Here is a 16,444-nt window from a genome sequence, read left to right as displayed (position 1 = left end):
AAAAATGGAATAATGGTTGCCTGGTTATGAATATCCATATTCTGTCATTGTACTGAGGCTGACAATGACAGAATATGGATATTCTATATTGCTGTCTTTGTGCTAAGATAATATATGATTGGAAAGTGAGCACAGTAAAATGTCTGTCAGTTTTTTTTAATCACTTCTGATTATAGACTGGGAGAAAAGAACATGACCACTTTCTCAATCAGATACATAGAACTGCTTTGAACCTAAATCAATTCCAACCTAAATGAAAGCATTGTATAAATATTGTGTAACCATTTTGGAGGGAAATGTCTAATGTGTTTGTGCTTTGTTACATGACCGTGAAATCATGCAACACACAAATAGCTGAGTCTGGCTTGTACCAGTTTCCTTCATCGAGTTTTGTGATAGGCTTTTTAAAAAAAACAAATTCTATATATATCAATATATATATATAGATATATCTATATCTATATATCTATATATCTATATATATATATATATATCTATATATATATATATATATCTATATATATATATATTCACAGTTTCATTCAATATATTCAGAGTTTCATTCCATATATTCAGAGTTTCATATATATATATATTCAGTTTCATTCAATATATTCAAGGTTTCGGCAAATCTCATTTGCATTTGTCTGTCTGTCCACAGTCCGCTGTGTGAGTAACGTGTCCAAAGCTGACAATGTGTCGCCGATCATCAAATATGTTCAGTACTAAACTTACGTTCAGCCTGCATTGGTCTATGAATGTGGGCGATTCTTACTGTATATGAACAATATATAAAGAGCTACCCTTTCAGTTCACGAAATCCCTGCAGCCGCAGCAGCTTCTCCAGTCCCGGAGAAGTGCCGCGTCAGAGCGCAGTGCCATTACGCACGGCCGATCACTGTTTTACCTTCATTGAACCACCTGAAAACTATATCAAGCGAACCATACAGATCTAAATACGATCACTGTTTTACCTTCATTGAACCACCTGAAAACTATATCGAGCTAACCATACAGATCTAAATACGGACCACTACACACAGCAGAGTGTTCCGTTAATAGTTCTGCTTTTTTATGAAGGAAAAACATGGCCGCCCGCAGGCACTGCCGTGAAGTCTGACGTCAGTCGAGTTTCATATATATATTCAGAGTTTCACTCCATATATTCAGGATTCATTATATAAATATATATATATATATATATATATTTTCAAAGTTTCGTATATATATATATTCAGAGTTTCATTCAATATATTCAGAGGTTCACTCAATATATTCAAAGATTAATTTCCTGAACGGCATGCCATAATATTATATATATATATATATATATATATATATATATATATATATATATATATATATATATATAATTATTATACTATATATATATAATATTATATATATATATATAAAATAAACAGACACACACACACACACACACACACACATATATATATACACATACATACATACACACAAGTTTCTCATTTCTATTGATTCAGTGCAACATTTTTATCATCCAGGCAGTCCTTTACAAATACTCTATTCTTTACTATGTCTATTAGCATGTCCAAGGTCAGAGTGATCATACTCTAGCCCATGAGAGGAGGGAAAGAAGTAGGAGTTAAATCCTGGCCTGCCTCTCCTCTTTTCTCTGTCCCTCTTTTCTGTGTTTCACCCTCCCTCTGTCAGAGGTTCATCTTGGACTCGAGGCCTGTTTGTCTTTTCACAGAAAGGAAATGCAAAGTAGGCTGCTCCAAAACTCTGGGAAACGCCACAGGAAGCCCCTGTGGGGGAAATTAAATACGAACACTCAGCTCCACATGGTAAAATGGCAATAAAGTATTCATTATCCTCCATTGATGGACTAAGCAACAAAACAAGCTACTGAGTTAAGTCGTCAAACAGGGACTTAGTGCAAACAGTTAACACAAACCCAAGTCTAATTAAGATTTACAAAAGAATGAGAGAATAGGAGATCTTAAGACCATGTACATGTAAGACAAGCAGAGAGATCAGGTTATCAAAGAGGCTGAACAAAAAGAGCAGATACTTTCAGCAACATTCGCCCAACACGCATAATCCTCTGCCCTTTTGTTTTGCAACACACTTTAGGTTGGGCAACACGCCAATCTGGAGTGGAGATATAAAATCGACTCCTCCTGAGTTTCATTTTCCCTCAATTGAAGGACCTCATTTTTCACCTCCATTCAAAAGCACTCTCCTCCCTTTGCTGTTGCTATTTAGACCTGGACTGAGGAATCTATAGGACTCACAGGGGAAGGCCTGCAGGACAATGTGCATTGAATTCATTGACAAAAAAGACCTGATGCCAGTTTGACGCCCACTTCAAGGTCTCCCAGAATGTGAATTTGAATGAAAGTCTGAATAAGAGGCAAACCTACATACACGCCCCTGCAGCTATAGGACCTTTACAGGGGAAAGAGTGTGTGGGTGATGCCAAATAACAACAACAACAACAACAAGGGGATTGCATGCCCCCTCTTTTACTCCTTCACCAATGGAGATGAGGCACCGCCACAGGAGAGGACTAAAAAGGATAGATTGTTGACAAAAAACAGCCTGCTAGGGGGTTACCACCTGCCCTAGCCAGGGCTCATTGGGTGTGAAAAAGGTCTATCCCACACATTGCAATTAACACCTACTCCAAAAATCAAGCAGGAGGCAGCAAATGGGAAAGCTCCAAATCAGCATTTCAAAACCACAACACCACAATGGCAACAAAGTGCATTCATGTGGCCTGAGGGCTCGTGTGGTCTAAACTCTTCAGGGTGTCTTCCAAATGGCCTCATTTCCCCTTATGAAATAGGAAGAGTGACCTCATTATGCTTGACCAAATGAGGCAGGAAGCAGGTTGTAAATATTCTGAATGGACTGGACTGGACGGTTGGATGAAACGCTGTAGTCTCTACGTATTACTAATAATTTCTCCTCTTAAATTACAGATGGAGTTAAAAGAAGTGATAAATTGGACATTGCTTTTGCATGTTGATTGTAAATGTTAACACCAATTAAAAAAAGGTAAAAATGCTTTACAATGATATAAGACGCATACATGTGCATCAAATACAACTTTTTACAACTAGACTGATAAAAGACCACAAAATAATATATTGCCTCATTTGTTTCCACCAGTATTTCACTCGTTCTTGTCAACTCATTATAGAAAAGAGCAACATACCTTACAGACTCCTGGGTTATCATGTTTTCCTCTGTGACAAATTACGTCCATAATCCCGTTTTGATCATTGCAAATTCCAACAGGGTGGCCAGTATAAGCATGACATTGTGTCCTTTTATGAATGACAGGAAGGTTTTGCTTCTCAAAACCTTCTTCAAACTTTTGTAAACAAAAGAGCACCAGTGCATGCATTTTGCAAACAGAGGCTACTGTAAGTTACGCGCATGTGCAGATCAGTTCAGGTTCAGGTCAGAACATTACAGGTCAGTGTCGGACACTGAAAAGACGCTTGGCAGAGCAGTGTATAATGTCAGGAAAAAAATACCACCAAACAAATATACTACAGCTTAAATGGCACAACTCATCTATGTAAATGCCACAGCAGACTTTGGTGCCAGTCATCTGAATAATGGCTCAGGCTTTAAGAGTGGAATATCTGATGATGAGATGTTTTTTCATGGAATCGATCCAACTAAAGATTATCCAAAGATTTATATAAATTGAAACCATTTTCTACATAATAATATTCGTTACATAATAATATGTTGACATAATAACTATAGGGATGTCATAGGGAATCCCTTAGAATCCCTTTTGATGTATATAGTATTGTATATAGTTGTCTGTTCTTGTTCTTGGGGTGTACCCCGGACAGGTTGCCAGGCCCGGAGGCCGCTGGGATGGGCTCCAGCCCCCCCGCGACCCTTAACAGGATGAGCAGAAGAAAATGATGAATTAATGGATGGAGGGAGATCATATCCACTGTTTTGATACCAATTATTATTATTATTATTATTATGTAGGGTTTGTCGAGCCAGCTTATTGTAAGAAAGCCTGGCTATGTTGAACCCTTTTCGTAGTACACCCCTCTGGTCTTTCTGAAGGTCTCCACAAGTGGTCCTTGACTCTTGGCCAACTCTTCTGATAATTCTTTTAACTCCTCTGTCAGAAATCTTGTGAGGAACACCTGGTCATGTCCGGCTAATGGTGAAGCGATGTTGTTTCCACTTCTGAATTATGGCCCCAACAGTGCTCACTAGAACATTTAGAAGTTTAGAAATCCTTCTGTAACCAATGGCATCAATATGTTTTGCAACAATAAGGCTGCAAAGCTCTTGAGAAGTCTTTGCTTTTGCCTATCATGAGATATTTCTTTTGTGACACCCTTGCAATGAAACACCTTTTTATAGGCCATCAGTGGGAACTGAATAAGCTGATATAAATTTGCACTGACAAGGGGCAGGATTGCCTTCTAATTACTGATAGCCTAGACACCAGCTGAAATCTTTCTGTGCCTTTTTGCACCTCCATTTCCTCAGGCATTCAATATTTTTTCCCTGTCTCATTCCATTTTTTAACACATAACCTAATTCATGGGCATGATGATAGGGGCATTGTGGTCATTATGATTTCTTTGCAAGTGTGGGTTGCATGGATTGTTACCCACATCCGGTGAAAATTTCATGTCAGTAGCACCTTTAGAAATATATTTACTGAGAAAAATGGTGACATGTTCAATACTTATTTTACCTGCTCATGCAGGCTAGACCTCACACCACAGGCACTTCAACATGAGCCAGCCTCTTAACACCCAGTCCATCAACATCTTACAGCAAGTTATGGCGGGCTTCAAGCCAACTAGAACCTAACAATCAGACAACAGTTCAGACCACAAAAGAGTGAAAGTTGTGGCAGACCAAGCTGCGTTTGCACTGAAAGTCACTATCACTACCCTGCCATCTGTGCTCAGTCGATCACGACAGAACTACTAATGGCTGCTGTGTGGTCCTGCTATGGGAGTTTCAAAGTAAATATAATCACGGTCAGCTGCTGCAGAACCACTGAGGTCTGGGACATGTAATAGTGGTTTTCAAAGCTTTTTCATAAGGTTGCTGCCACAGAGATATATGCATTTAGTACTCACCCACAGCAATTAAAGATTACACCCAAATATCAGCAGTGGTGACTACTGGGGCAGTGGTTTTGTGGCTTCTGCAAATGGTTTCACAAAAATGGAATATAGTCGTGAGGGTAAGTGTGTCAATATGTTGAGAGGTAAGGCATGTAAGGCCTGGAATAGAAATACATATAAGATGCAGCAGGAAGTTATCAGCGGCAAACAAAGATAACACATTGCTTTTATATACACGATGGGAACAAATTCAGCAGAAAAACATGATATTGTTCATTTGACAAGTAGCTGTCATTTTCTCAGGTCAGCAGTAACAAGATAAAAGCTCCATCTGGCCACTAATGTAAACCTCTGGGGCACACAAAAAAAGTGACTACTTGAATGCATTGAACAACAAATGAACATTTACATACAAGATGCAGACTGGCAACAATAGGCACAAGCCCAGAGATGAGCTGATAGCCAACTGCTGATTCAAATGCAACTGTTCAACACTTCTAAACTGAAAGTTTGAAACAAACTGAAACCTTTTTTTTTCCTAGTTATAGTTTTCTTGATATATGCAAAACGTAGGCTATGTCAAAAAAGTCTCTATCAGAGTATTTTTTTCACTAAAATCCCTGTCTTGTCTCTTCCCGTTCAAAGGCTTATTATAAGTGGATTATTCTTCTCAAAGGGGTATGCTGGTTTTTGTCAAATTAAAAGTATTTTCTTGGATTTTTATCCAATTGTAAACTGTAACATGACGCATCATTGCCACTAAGTACTTTCCCCATAGTAGTGCATTACAATGACATGAGCAGAGAGAAAATCGGAAGTAGTCACTTGGCCAGCATATGTCTGTGGTCCACATGCTCTCATCTGGGGGCATTATGCACATTCAGCATTATTGGCTGATGTTAATGCCAGTCAAATACCTGTGACAAGTTCCTCCCTCATGTCATGATTCTATGAGAAATATGTAAATATGCAGAACTCTGATTATCTGTTTTATGCCTAACTGCCCACAATCAAAAGGGCCAACACATGACATGGCTTCCAACCCGGAAGGGCAGTTAACTTGAGCTAACTCTTTGCATAGCACCCCACTCAGACACAAAACTCACACCCAATTTAGACTGAAGAAATCAGTGAGTTAAAAACAAGTGCATTTTGTTAACCCTTCACAGGAGTAAGTGCATATGAGATATATTTGGAATAATGACAAGCTACACTGGTTTGTCCTTTCTTTGAGAGCAAGAGCTGGGGGAAAGTTAAGTAATACGATGTTATCATCCTGCAAGTATATTTCCTTTGAAGTGATGGCACATAATACTTCAGTTGTAGGTGTCACGCTGGGCATTTTAAATGATGAGAGTACCACTTCTCACATTGTCTTTTCAGGCACAACACATGGCTCCATGTCTACATGGCTTCTCATGAAGAAAATTTACAACTGTGGGCGCTCTCAATGCTTGTTTACTGCTGTCGTTCGTCCAAGCAAACTGATTAAACCTTGTTTGAAGGTAAAGAGGGTGTCATTTAAGAGGGATTAATGTTAGAGATGGAACATAGTATTCACATGTATTTCAGTATTTAATCACCTGAAACTTAAAGCTAAAAAATTTAAAACAAGACTCAGCACAGCCCTTCCCAGCTAACTCCAATCTACTATGCTCACAAGTGTAATATGAACTCGGAGCAGACTCCACAAAGTATAAACAATATTTTGCATCTGTGAGGTCTGCAGCTGTCCATGACCACATCCGTTTTGTTGTGGAATACCAAACTTACACCTCCATGTTAACAACTTAGAGCAAGGGCAGCTTCAAGACTGTGAGAGTGAATGAAGGTGCAGCCCAGATGAGGCATGTGTGTGATTTCAGGTCTGAAATAGATGAGCCATGAGCATGGATTTAGATTTACATCTGGTTGATATGTCAGAGAGGGTATGTGGGCCAAAAGCAGCAAAGATACACTCTTTACAAAATATGGTAACGCTGACCTTCCCCAGATGCTTGCCTCACAGCTTGATATAAAGAGGAAAGAAGAGTATTCACTTGACCTCTTGATGGATTTAAGTTACAAAGGCGTGACTTACAGAGTATCATGGAGAGCTCTAACTCAATCCTTTCAAATGTAAATTCAGTGCTTCCTCACAGTGATGGACAGCTTTTTCATCTATGGTTGTACAACACTTTTGAACTGATGAGAAGGCTAGATGTTTTAAAATAAAAGTGCTCCTTTGAGTAAAAAACAAAGCTGATTTAAATAATTATGTGGCTCCAATGTACTTAGCAGGAAATTAAAGTTCATGAGAGATGGCTGAGAAAATGAAGGGTTTACATACTTTGGTAGCTGCTTAACATCTTAAGAGTGAAAAAGAAATAACAAAAAAGCATATTGATTTATCATCACTATTGTTTTCACTTTACTCATAATTTCACTCCTAGCCAATACAGTTTGGGTCATTAGATGTAGTATGCCAGTCCAGTAAGGCCACACAATTATCAAAACACAATCAAAATCACAATATAGCAAATTGTAATATATCTCACACAATATTATGCAATTTTATTATTGCTGGATAACAGAAAAATGTGTTTGAAGGCATTTTATGTGTGATACAAGCAGTTGAGTGATAACAGTGCATTTTAAGTGAATGAGCAGTTCATGCTGACATAACAGTGAGCAAATTTCTCAGAGCATTTCTGAAGCTAAAGCTGGCCTTTCTGTTGTGGTCTGCAATAAACTATAGAACAATAAGGAGTGCCAATGTCGTATACAGCATGTGTAAAGGTCAAGACATCTGGCTGTGATTATTATATATTTATATACATACACACATACATACATACACACACACATACATACACACACACATATACAGTCGTCCTCAAAATTATTCATACCCTTGCTAATTCTTGTGATTTTTTCATTTAGTAATGAAATAAATGCATGTTTTCAAATTTGTGTATTAGCTTTATGTGACCAACAATTGCCCCCCCCCCCCAACCCTTAACAGGATAAGCAGTAGAAAAAAGGATGGATATTTGTTTGCTGTAACTCTATAACCTTAAAAATTCTTCTCCGCATTTCTTCTAAATAAGGATTTTTTCATACCTTTTATCCCTGTTCAATCTGTTTAGCTCAGTCTTCAAAAGTAGTAATGTTTGTCATCCTATATTGATTACAGTCATAGGCTGTCTAAACTACTTATTCTCTCTTCCTCAGCCCATTCTCAGTTCACTGGTGCAGAAGACGTGATAAGCCTGAACAAAGTCTACTTCCAAAGTTTATCCCTCAGAGTCTAATCTTTATGAAATGTGTATAAGTTGATTCATTCTCCAGCTCTATCCTCCAACCTCTGTTGAGACAGTTCTGGCTATTTTTCACGATAACTATCATAAAAGCTTGCTGTGCACACGACATGAAGCCAAAGTAAAGCAATTAGGTCCCGTGATTTAAACTACCTGGCTTAAATTGGAGAGTGAGGGCCTCCCAGATGGAAGTCAGGGTTCTTAACTTCATTCCTCAGCTACCAAGTTAATCAGTTCAGCTCTGAGAAGAGCAGTTTTATTGCTGCAATTAAGTTTACGTTCAGTGTCATGATGATCGATAATTACAAAGAAGGAAGATTCTTTCCATCACAATCACAAACTCAGTATATTCCACTAAAGTTGAAGCTTCCTGAATCGCTCAAGCACAAACTAAACACATCACAATGCATCAGCGGAGGTGCAGCCAGTTTACAAGGTAAGGACTACATTGGCCTCACAAAAAGCAATTAAGGCAGAGAGAGTCATAATATGGGGGGAGGGGGGCATTCCTCAGAGAACAGCAGCAGCAGACTGTGAAATTCATATTGACTGGCTAGAGGGCAAATACACAGGTAAACCAGAGAACAGCTTCTTCCAACTTGCTTGTCAACCCAAAGAATAGCGCCTGTTGACTGCTGCTTTAAATTACTTCAGCTGAGTTCAGCCATCAAAGATGTGTGTTCAAAAGCACCCAATGTGTCCCCTCACTCACACGCACTCTCTCTCTCTTTCTCTCCCTTTAAAACAATGTTGTCTGTGTGTCACTAAAATGATATTTGGAAAAAGAAAAAAAAACTGCTGAGCTCTGGATGTGCGTTCACTGATGTGTTAAATCCCACTTGATTAAAGCAGGAAAACGCCTTCAACAATGAACATTGCCAGTCCGCTTAATTAAGTCAACTTGTTCAAGGGAGCTGTGGGAAATGGAAAGCAATGCAAACAGAGGTTGCGGCTACTTGGTCCCCCTAATCAAAGGCTTGATCTGCTAGCAGGACAGGCCTCTGGGATGTCACTCTGCTTGACTGATCCTGGCAATTTGCTCTTGATAATACCTTCTCTAACCACCCCCCCCCCCCCTTTCCCTAATCTGTACAGCCAGCAAAGCACACAAACACAGCCGCTAAAGTACATGTCTGTCTCACCAGGGAATAATCCCATAACGGCCATAGAGTTATTACATGCTCCATGTTTTGACTTTTCCATTTGTACATCAACTTAGGAATTCTGTAATAAAAATGTTTGAAGATAAATACTGCATTTGATTATCTAAAATAAGGATAATAAACACTGTTTCAAGACATGTGGGCTCCTGTTTGACCAGGGCATTTTTAAATATGGATATTAAATACCGCTTGAAGAATACGGTTATAACAATACTTGGAGGTCTGAGAGGGGACAGCAAATGTGAGCTGTGTGACTTGTCTGCAAAATTGCAAACAACTCCCCACCTCTGCTTTCAGCTTAACTACAAAAGACTTCAAACTTGACTCGGACTAGAGGTTTGGGACTTGTGAGCCAACTTTTTTTTTCCTTTGTGTCTTTAGGTCTTTCTGATGTGTTGAAACTCATTTTCTCCTTAACGCATATGCATCATTATCCATGCATAATCTGCTGTCATACCTGACAGTAAACACACTGCTTGCAGGTCGGGCACATCTGTTGGAGCAGTTTGTGCCATTTGTTGTATCCTTTGTTAATGACAACTTCATTCAATCGCTAAACAAATTAACTTGGTATTGCTAAGTCTGTGGCATGACAAAAAGGATGCAGAATGAACAATCTCAAAATTTATAAAGGCACCTCAAAATGCATCCAGCTAAATCTGTCACTTGTGGTTAGCAAAATGTTTAATGTTGGCTCGTTCACTTTATAGTATCAGGCAGCTGTCCAATGTAAGTATGCTTCAAGCTTCATAGCTAAGGCTTTATGAGAGACTTTGTTATATTAACATGCTTTGAAAAGATGAGTGGTGTTTTTTCAGCACTTGTCCACAAATAACTTTAGCGCCAGCTTGGCTGCCACCATCTAACATTACTGGCTAATGTCTGTCACAAAATCCACATTCATTAATTGCTTCGGTTACCATTGCATAAGGACTTTGGAGGATTTGCTCACCACCTGAATATTTGTTACAAGGAAAATTACAGTTAAAGTAAAATGATTAAAAAACAAACAGATTGCATCAGTGTTTGAAGGAGGGATAAGCAGCCCAACAGCAGATGGAGGAGATTTTCGCTCATTACCATTATAACACAGTTGAGACATGACTTGGAACTGAGCTCGAAAGACTTGAGACTTGACTTGGACTTAAGTTCAAAGACATATCTTGCTTAAAAGGTCTCCAAAAAACTTTATCCAAATCATAATCATTTGTGTTTAACAAACATTGTTGATATAGTTCTCAAAAACTTTGCAGATTTTAGGAAATCAGCACCAGGACACACAAAATAGAAGGACATCAAAAAGAGAGGAAACTGGGGCAGGTGATGACAACATTACCTTTGAAAGAAATGAAGACGCGAGGTGCAGCCAGTGGGTCATTGCTCACCGTGCTCCCCAGAGCAAAGCTACACAGTGCCAGGAGGGTGTGAACCATCCACAGACCGTCCAGTTGCATGGTCAACCAACCCCCAGTAGCACACAATCAGTAATTTAAAAACAAAAACCTGCAGGGATAAAACAGAACACATGAGATCATCATCTCCCCTCCCAGATTTTTTTTTTTCATTCATATGAGTAGCAGCTCTGCAGGGGCTGATCCCTGCAGGTTTTGGCAATGCAAAACTCTCCTAATCATGAGCCCTGATTGGGGAGGAGCCAGTCTTGAAAGATTTATATGCATTTGTTATAAACTACAAGTGTGTGCTAAGAGAAAGCAATTTTTAAGATCACTGCAAGAGTAGCTTATCTACTATACTTCTCCACATACTCCAAACACATTCCTGCTCTCTGACACTTGACACATGCTGCTCTGTCATTATGGATTCACCTAATACCAGGTTATAAAACATCTGAACATCTTACTAGACCAAGATACAAAAGAAGTGTGATGGGTACAATCAAAATGAAAATGTTTTCATGCCAAAGTCACAACAGGAAGACTTCAACAAGTATTTCAAACAATATAAAGAATTTACTGATTGTTTGGCACCAAAATTAAATTAAAAATCAGTACACATTATTTGAAATAATCTTCTAACAAGCAACCGCTTGCCCCTGAACAATCACCACATTAAAATGGGTCTGCATTAACATAAGGTCTAATGCTATGTCAACACACTGTTCCAGGTGCCCTTGGGCTGCGTGTCCATCTCAAATACAAGCCAAAGAGACCTCAGATGGGCTGGCTTGAGTGGATTTATGAGCATAACCAGCTGTTTAAACCTTGGCTATTTACTGACAATTTGTTAACCAGCCAGATGTTTGTTCTGAGAGGAAGTTTCTCAAATAAACAGATATCATCAAACAAGGTGCTGCTGGCATAGAGGACAGCAGAAGAAATAGAGACACACGGAGATAGATCGGGCTCATTAATTGTATATAATAAGTCTATAAATGGCACCTGTCCTAAAACTGTTAAATTAGGGTGAACACATGGAAGTCACATCAGCCAAGTTATCATGAACTTCTCAGCCTTTTAACACAGTAAGTTAGAGAGGATGTTGCCTTCTGTCGGTATTACATCACTGAATCCAAAAGAATCCCGCCTTCAACGCAAAGGCAAGAAACGTGAAATAGTAACTCTCAAACTGAACATAAATGCATTTACAATCTTGTTGAAACATTGTTCAGACTGAGGTGACAGACCGGCAGTAGGAACTACTTGGGCGACTGAAGTGTAAACAGTCTGGTGGAGCGCACAAAAAAAAAAAAAAACTAAGGGCAAATACTGGTAAATGTAAGAATCGTAACAGGAAATTGATCATGTTTGCACTTTGATGTAAATGTTAAAAGAGAATGAGGGCAAGCACAAGTTCATTGATTAAATGGGCTGTACTCAGGGTAAGTACAGACAAAATATCATAAAGCAGGAAAAACTGAACATTGAAAACAACATTAAAAGTAATGTAGCCAACCTTGTCACGGCTCTCGGATTACAGGCCTTAATTCAGATCTAACCGTGCAAATCATTGAACAAATCCAATCCAAAAGATCGCTCACTTTCGACTCCAAGTTGAAATACCAATAAAAATACAGGAGCTGCTTCGGCTGCTGAATAGTCCGCGTTCCCTGCGCGTTTATTGGCCACCAGTTGTCAGTGGACAATACAAGTCTCTTGTTCAGTTTGCTGAGAAAGCACGGTGAGGAGTGGATGTGGCTCGATCACAGTCCACATGTCGTGGGAAAAAAGCAGCTTGAGTCTAAGTCCCTGTGGTGAATCCAGCACACGTGTGTCCGAATGATCCTTAGGGAAGTTGGGCGCCCCTGACTGGTGGAAGGCAGGGCGCTAGCAGGTGGATGCACGGGCCAGTTTGCCTTAAACACACCCATAAGGCGGGCAGCGGAGAGCTGTCCCGCCCATCAGCCGGCAGCCAGCCATCCAGTAGAGAGAGAAGTAAAAGTCATGTATACGCACCGACATATATATATATATATATATATATATATATATATATATATATATATATATATATATATATATATATATATATATATATACATATATACACATATATATGTGTATATATATATATATATATATATATATATATATGTGTGTGTGTGTGTGTGTGTGTGTGTGTGTGTGTGTGTGTGTGTCTGGGTGTGTGTGTGTGCGTGTGTGTGTGTGTCTGGGTGTGTGTGATCTTATAATGAGGACATTAATAAACTTTCACCCTGCATGCAGGTAATGCAAAGATGAAAGTCACATTTCAGAAAATAGATGCTTCAAACAGGAGCAGCAACAGCCACACATCAACTGTTGCCAGTGGGGATCATCGACTGAAAAAAAATTCTCAGCTGCTGGTTTTAATATGAATATATGCAAAAATGATCAGAGTATTAATAACTCCCACTTTGCTGGAAACTGAAGGAGAAGCAGAATGTACCATTTGCTGCTATAATATGGGAGCATATTTTACAAAGGAGGTTTTTGCTTTGAATCAATTGTATATTTCTCTGTGACAAACAGCAAGTTTCCATCTGCCACACATAAGGTTTTGATGATAACAGGTTTGAGCTTATATGATGTGTTCTTTTTTGCTTCATCAACAAGTGATTTGCTTTAAGATAAATACTTTTTTTTAAAAATACACTGTCACATTGCTTGCAAGTTTGCTTTTTACCTGAAGAATAGGTTTTGCAACTTGAGAGTTAAAAATGGGTTAAAAAAAAAAACCTCATTACAACTTCCCCTGGATAGAAGTTTCCTCTGGGCACGTTTATAACAGTGCTCCGTTGACTTCATTCTTTTGAATATTTGACCTCCCAAGTCAATTTTGGTGACACAGAGTAAAGTGAATGCCCTACTGTTGGCTCCAACTTATCAGAAATTAAAATTCTTATCAGAATTATTGATTTGAAAAAGGACGAGAAATGTAATTTACTTGACAGGACAGAAAATGTCCATTAAAATGCTTAATTTGTTCCTCTTTCAGACACTTATTTCACACTTCAATGTCACAGTTAACATTGTCACATTTTAATCAAATTTCATTTGCTGTCCTTTGACATCTGCAAATTGGACCAACCTGGATCTTTCATTTTCACAATGAAGCCATTAATTTAAATAAGCAAAGCTTGCCAGGTGTTGAGCTGTTGGCTCTGTGAGGTCAAAAAGAGCTGCATCATGTGCAACTTTTCTGCATCTGAGGCCCCGCTGTTGGCCCTTACTCTGCAGACCTAACAGAAAGCTTCTTTTCTAAAGAAATTTTGCAGGGATCAAATGAAGACTACTCATCCTAAGAGTGTGACAGCTTCTTCCTCTTCACCATTAGTTTTTCAGAAAAGCAGAGGTTTCAGATAGTCCAAAGCCTCATTGCTTCAGGGTCCTCATTCAGCAGCTCTCTCCAAGCTGACTGAAAAAAAAAGTTAAATGGATGATATTTTTACTGTTTTCTGAATCCAAGGTGAGCCAAGGTGTGTACATTACTAAGAAGTACTCCATGTTCTCAAGTAGGCCTATACTTAAATATTTGAGATAACAATCGTGTCAGTGCATGATTTCTCTGTGTTATTGACATCTATCTAAGTGGTGTATGAAGTTGTTTTAGTGTTGTGCAGGGGAACGGGCATTCCAGCTTAGGTGAGAACAGTACATTCTACGGGGCTCTGCCTGCAGGGTTTGAAGGGATGCCAGGTCTTAAATCAGCATTCATGGTCTTACACAATTCAAGGGATTATCTGGAAAAAGAGCCTAAATTGTTTGTGTGGAGAGATGTGACACACTGTAGTATGTTGTAGACAGCATTGTGGTTTTGTGTTGTTGTACTGAATATTAAAGGGTGGCAACGTTATTGCCAAAATGTTCCTGTTGTGGTTGTTTCTTGTTGTTCATCTGTTTCTTTGTCTAAAATCCCCCAATAAGTCTTCCAAGCAATATTCATAGATAATATATATATAGTTTGTAATTATATAATTTTTTTGTATAATTTTTATAAATATATTGTATTCATTGCTACACGCATTTTCTGCTCTGCTTTTCTGAAATGCCAAAAAGAGCTCAATTCAGACAGGTTGCAAATATGGGCATGTGGAAATACATTGGAGCAAATGTGATGTTCTGAAGCATCGCACTGTTGCAGTCTGCATAAGGCAATGTGTAGATGTGATGTTAATTCAACTCAGAAGTTTGATCAGGCTTTAAGACTGATTATATTTGCAGCCTGGTCTGATGGTTTTGGTCTCACTCCAAGAAAACGTTGAAACTGTGAAGTCACAAGTCACTTGAAAAATCATCATCATTACTATAACACTGATCAGCTGAAATTATGAATCATTATAGACATTGTTCCCATGAGATGTCCCCTCAATCTCTTTCAATGGAATAGAAAGGGACTGAGAACACAAGCTTGTTGTTCTGATGTTGTAAGTGATGATAGGGGATGTAGTTCATCCTGGGGTTTGTCACTGAGAAGACTATGGTGATAAGGAGAAATGGTATGAGAGATATTCACTCGACAGGCTTTGCCTTCCACTAGTTCATTGATCTGACCTCAGCAGGCAGTGGAGAGTAATAGGTGGTACGTCCAATCATGTGCCAAGAATTTCTTGAAAATATCCGCCATTTTCCTACCATATATGGCCATACCAGGAATGTTTGCCAGCACAGAAATCCTCATCTTTTACAATCAGCTGGAGGTGGATTTGGACTAAAAGGCATCCACATGGAGCAAAATACTTCTGCTTGTGTCACAAAGGTTGTTGTGGTGGAGAGTTATCTTTTAAGTGTTCTTGTCTCAGGTCAGGCTCAGAAAACACACTGGGGAGTGAGCTCCCCTTAAATGTGTGGAGGATACTTGTTGGAGATTACTGCCTTAGTCACTGCATGTAGATAAACACAGATATGCAAATCCTGCAAGTTCTTCTAATGCCCTGTTCAGACTACACAACTTTTTTTGTCGGCGACAAGCCCTGCTGTTCACACCACCCAACGCTCAATCGGGCTGCTGTTCACACGACAAGATTTGTCGGCGGACGGGAGTGTTCAGACTACACGATCTTCCCCGTCAGTAGGCGTGGCCGACTGCCCAGCTGGCCAGGAAACTCTTAAATGCGGTGCACGCCCCTTTCATTGTAAACATGGACATGGAGAAGAACGCAGCCGTCCAGGTTGTTTGTGTGCTACTATGTTGCGAAAAAATCCTGTGTCCACAGATATCACAAACCCTTTGTAGAATCCATGCCTCTTGTCATTTTTGTTGTTGTTGTTGGCTATGCACGGCTCGCCTGCTGCCGGAGGTCTTTTTGTCTTGGTTTGCGGTACCTCCCATGTCTGCTTTCATTGGTTGCAGCTCTGTTTACGTCACTGCGACAAGTCCTGGATATCTAACAGTGGTAGATGTCCACTTTTTGTAGCAGACGTCACAT

The 16,444-nt window shown here is 39.2% G+C and overlaps 1 protein-coding gene across 6 annotated transcripts in view; it reads right to left on the bottom strand.

Annotated features, from left to right (window-relative positions):
- LOC147267570 (semaphorin-3F-like) overlaps positions 1 to 12,846 on the bottom strand; it is an 86,163-nt gene extending 73,317 nt beyond the window's left edge. For 4 of the 6 annotated variants that reach the window (XM_086198490.1, XM_086198487.1, XM_086198492.1 and 1 more), the window contains exons 1-2: positions 12,493 to 12,846; positions 10,916 to 11,082 (exon numbers count right to left, since the gene is read on the bottom strand). In XM_086198490.1, coding sequence (XP_086054616.1) covers positions 10,916 to 11,033 — 118 coding nt within the window. In that variant the 5' untranslated portion in view covers positions 11,034 to 11,082; positions 12,493 to 12,846. Of the gene's footprint in view, positions 1 to 10,915; positions 11,083 to 12,492 lie in introns of those variants that run through there. The other 2 variants (XM_086198489.1, XM_086198493.1) reach the window with 2 other exon arrangements.
- Between the last annotated feature and the right edge of the window lie 3,598 nt (positions 12,847 to 16,444).

Source organism: Aulostomus chinensis, chromosome 3, assembly GCF_037954235.1.
Source record: "Aulostomus chinensis isolate RoL2024-O1b breed Wild chromosome 3, RoL_Achi_v1.0, whole genome shotgun sequence".
NCBI classification, from domain to species: domain Eukaryota; kingdom Metazoa; phylum Chordata; class Actinopteri; order Syngnathiformes; family Aulostomidae; genus Aulostomus; species Aulostomus chinensis.
This window is presented reverse-complemented; position numbering and strand designations above follow the sequence as displayed.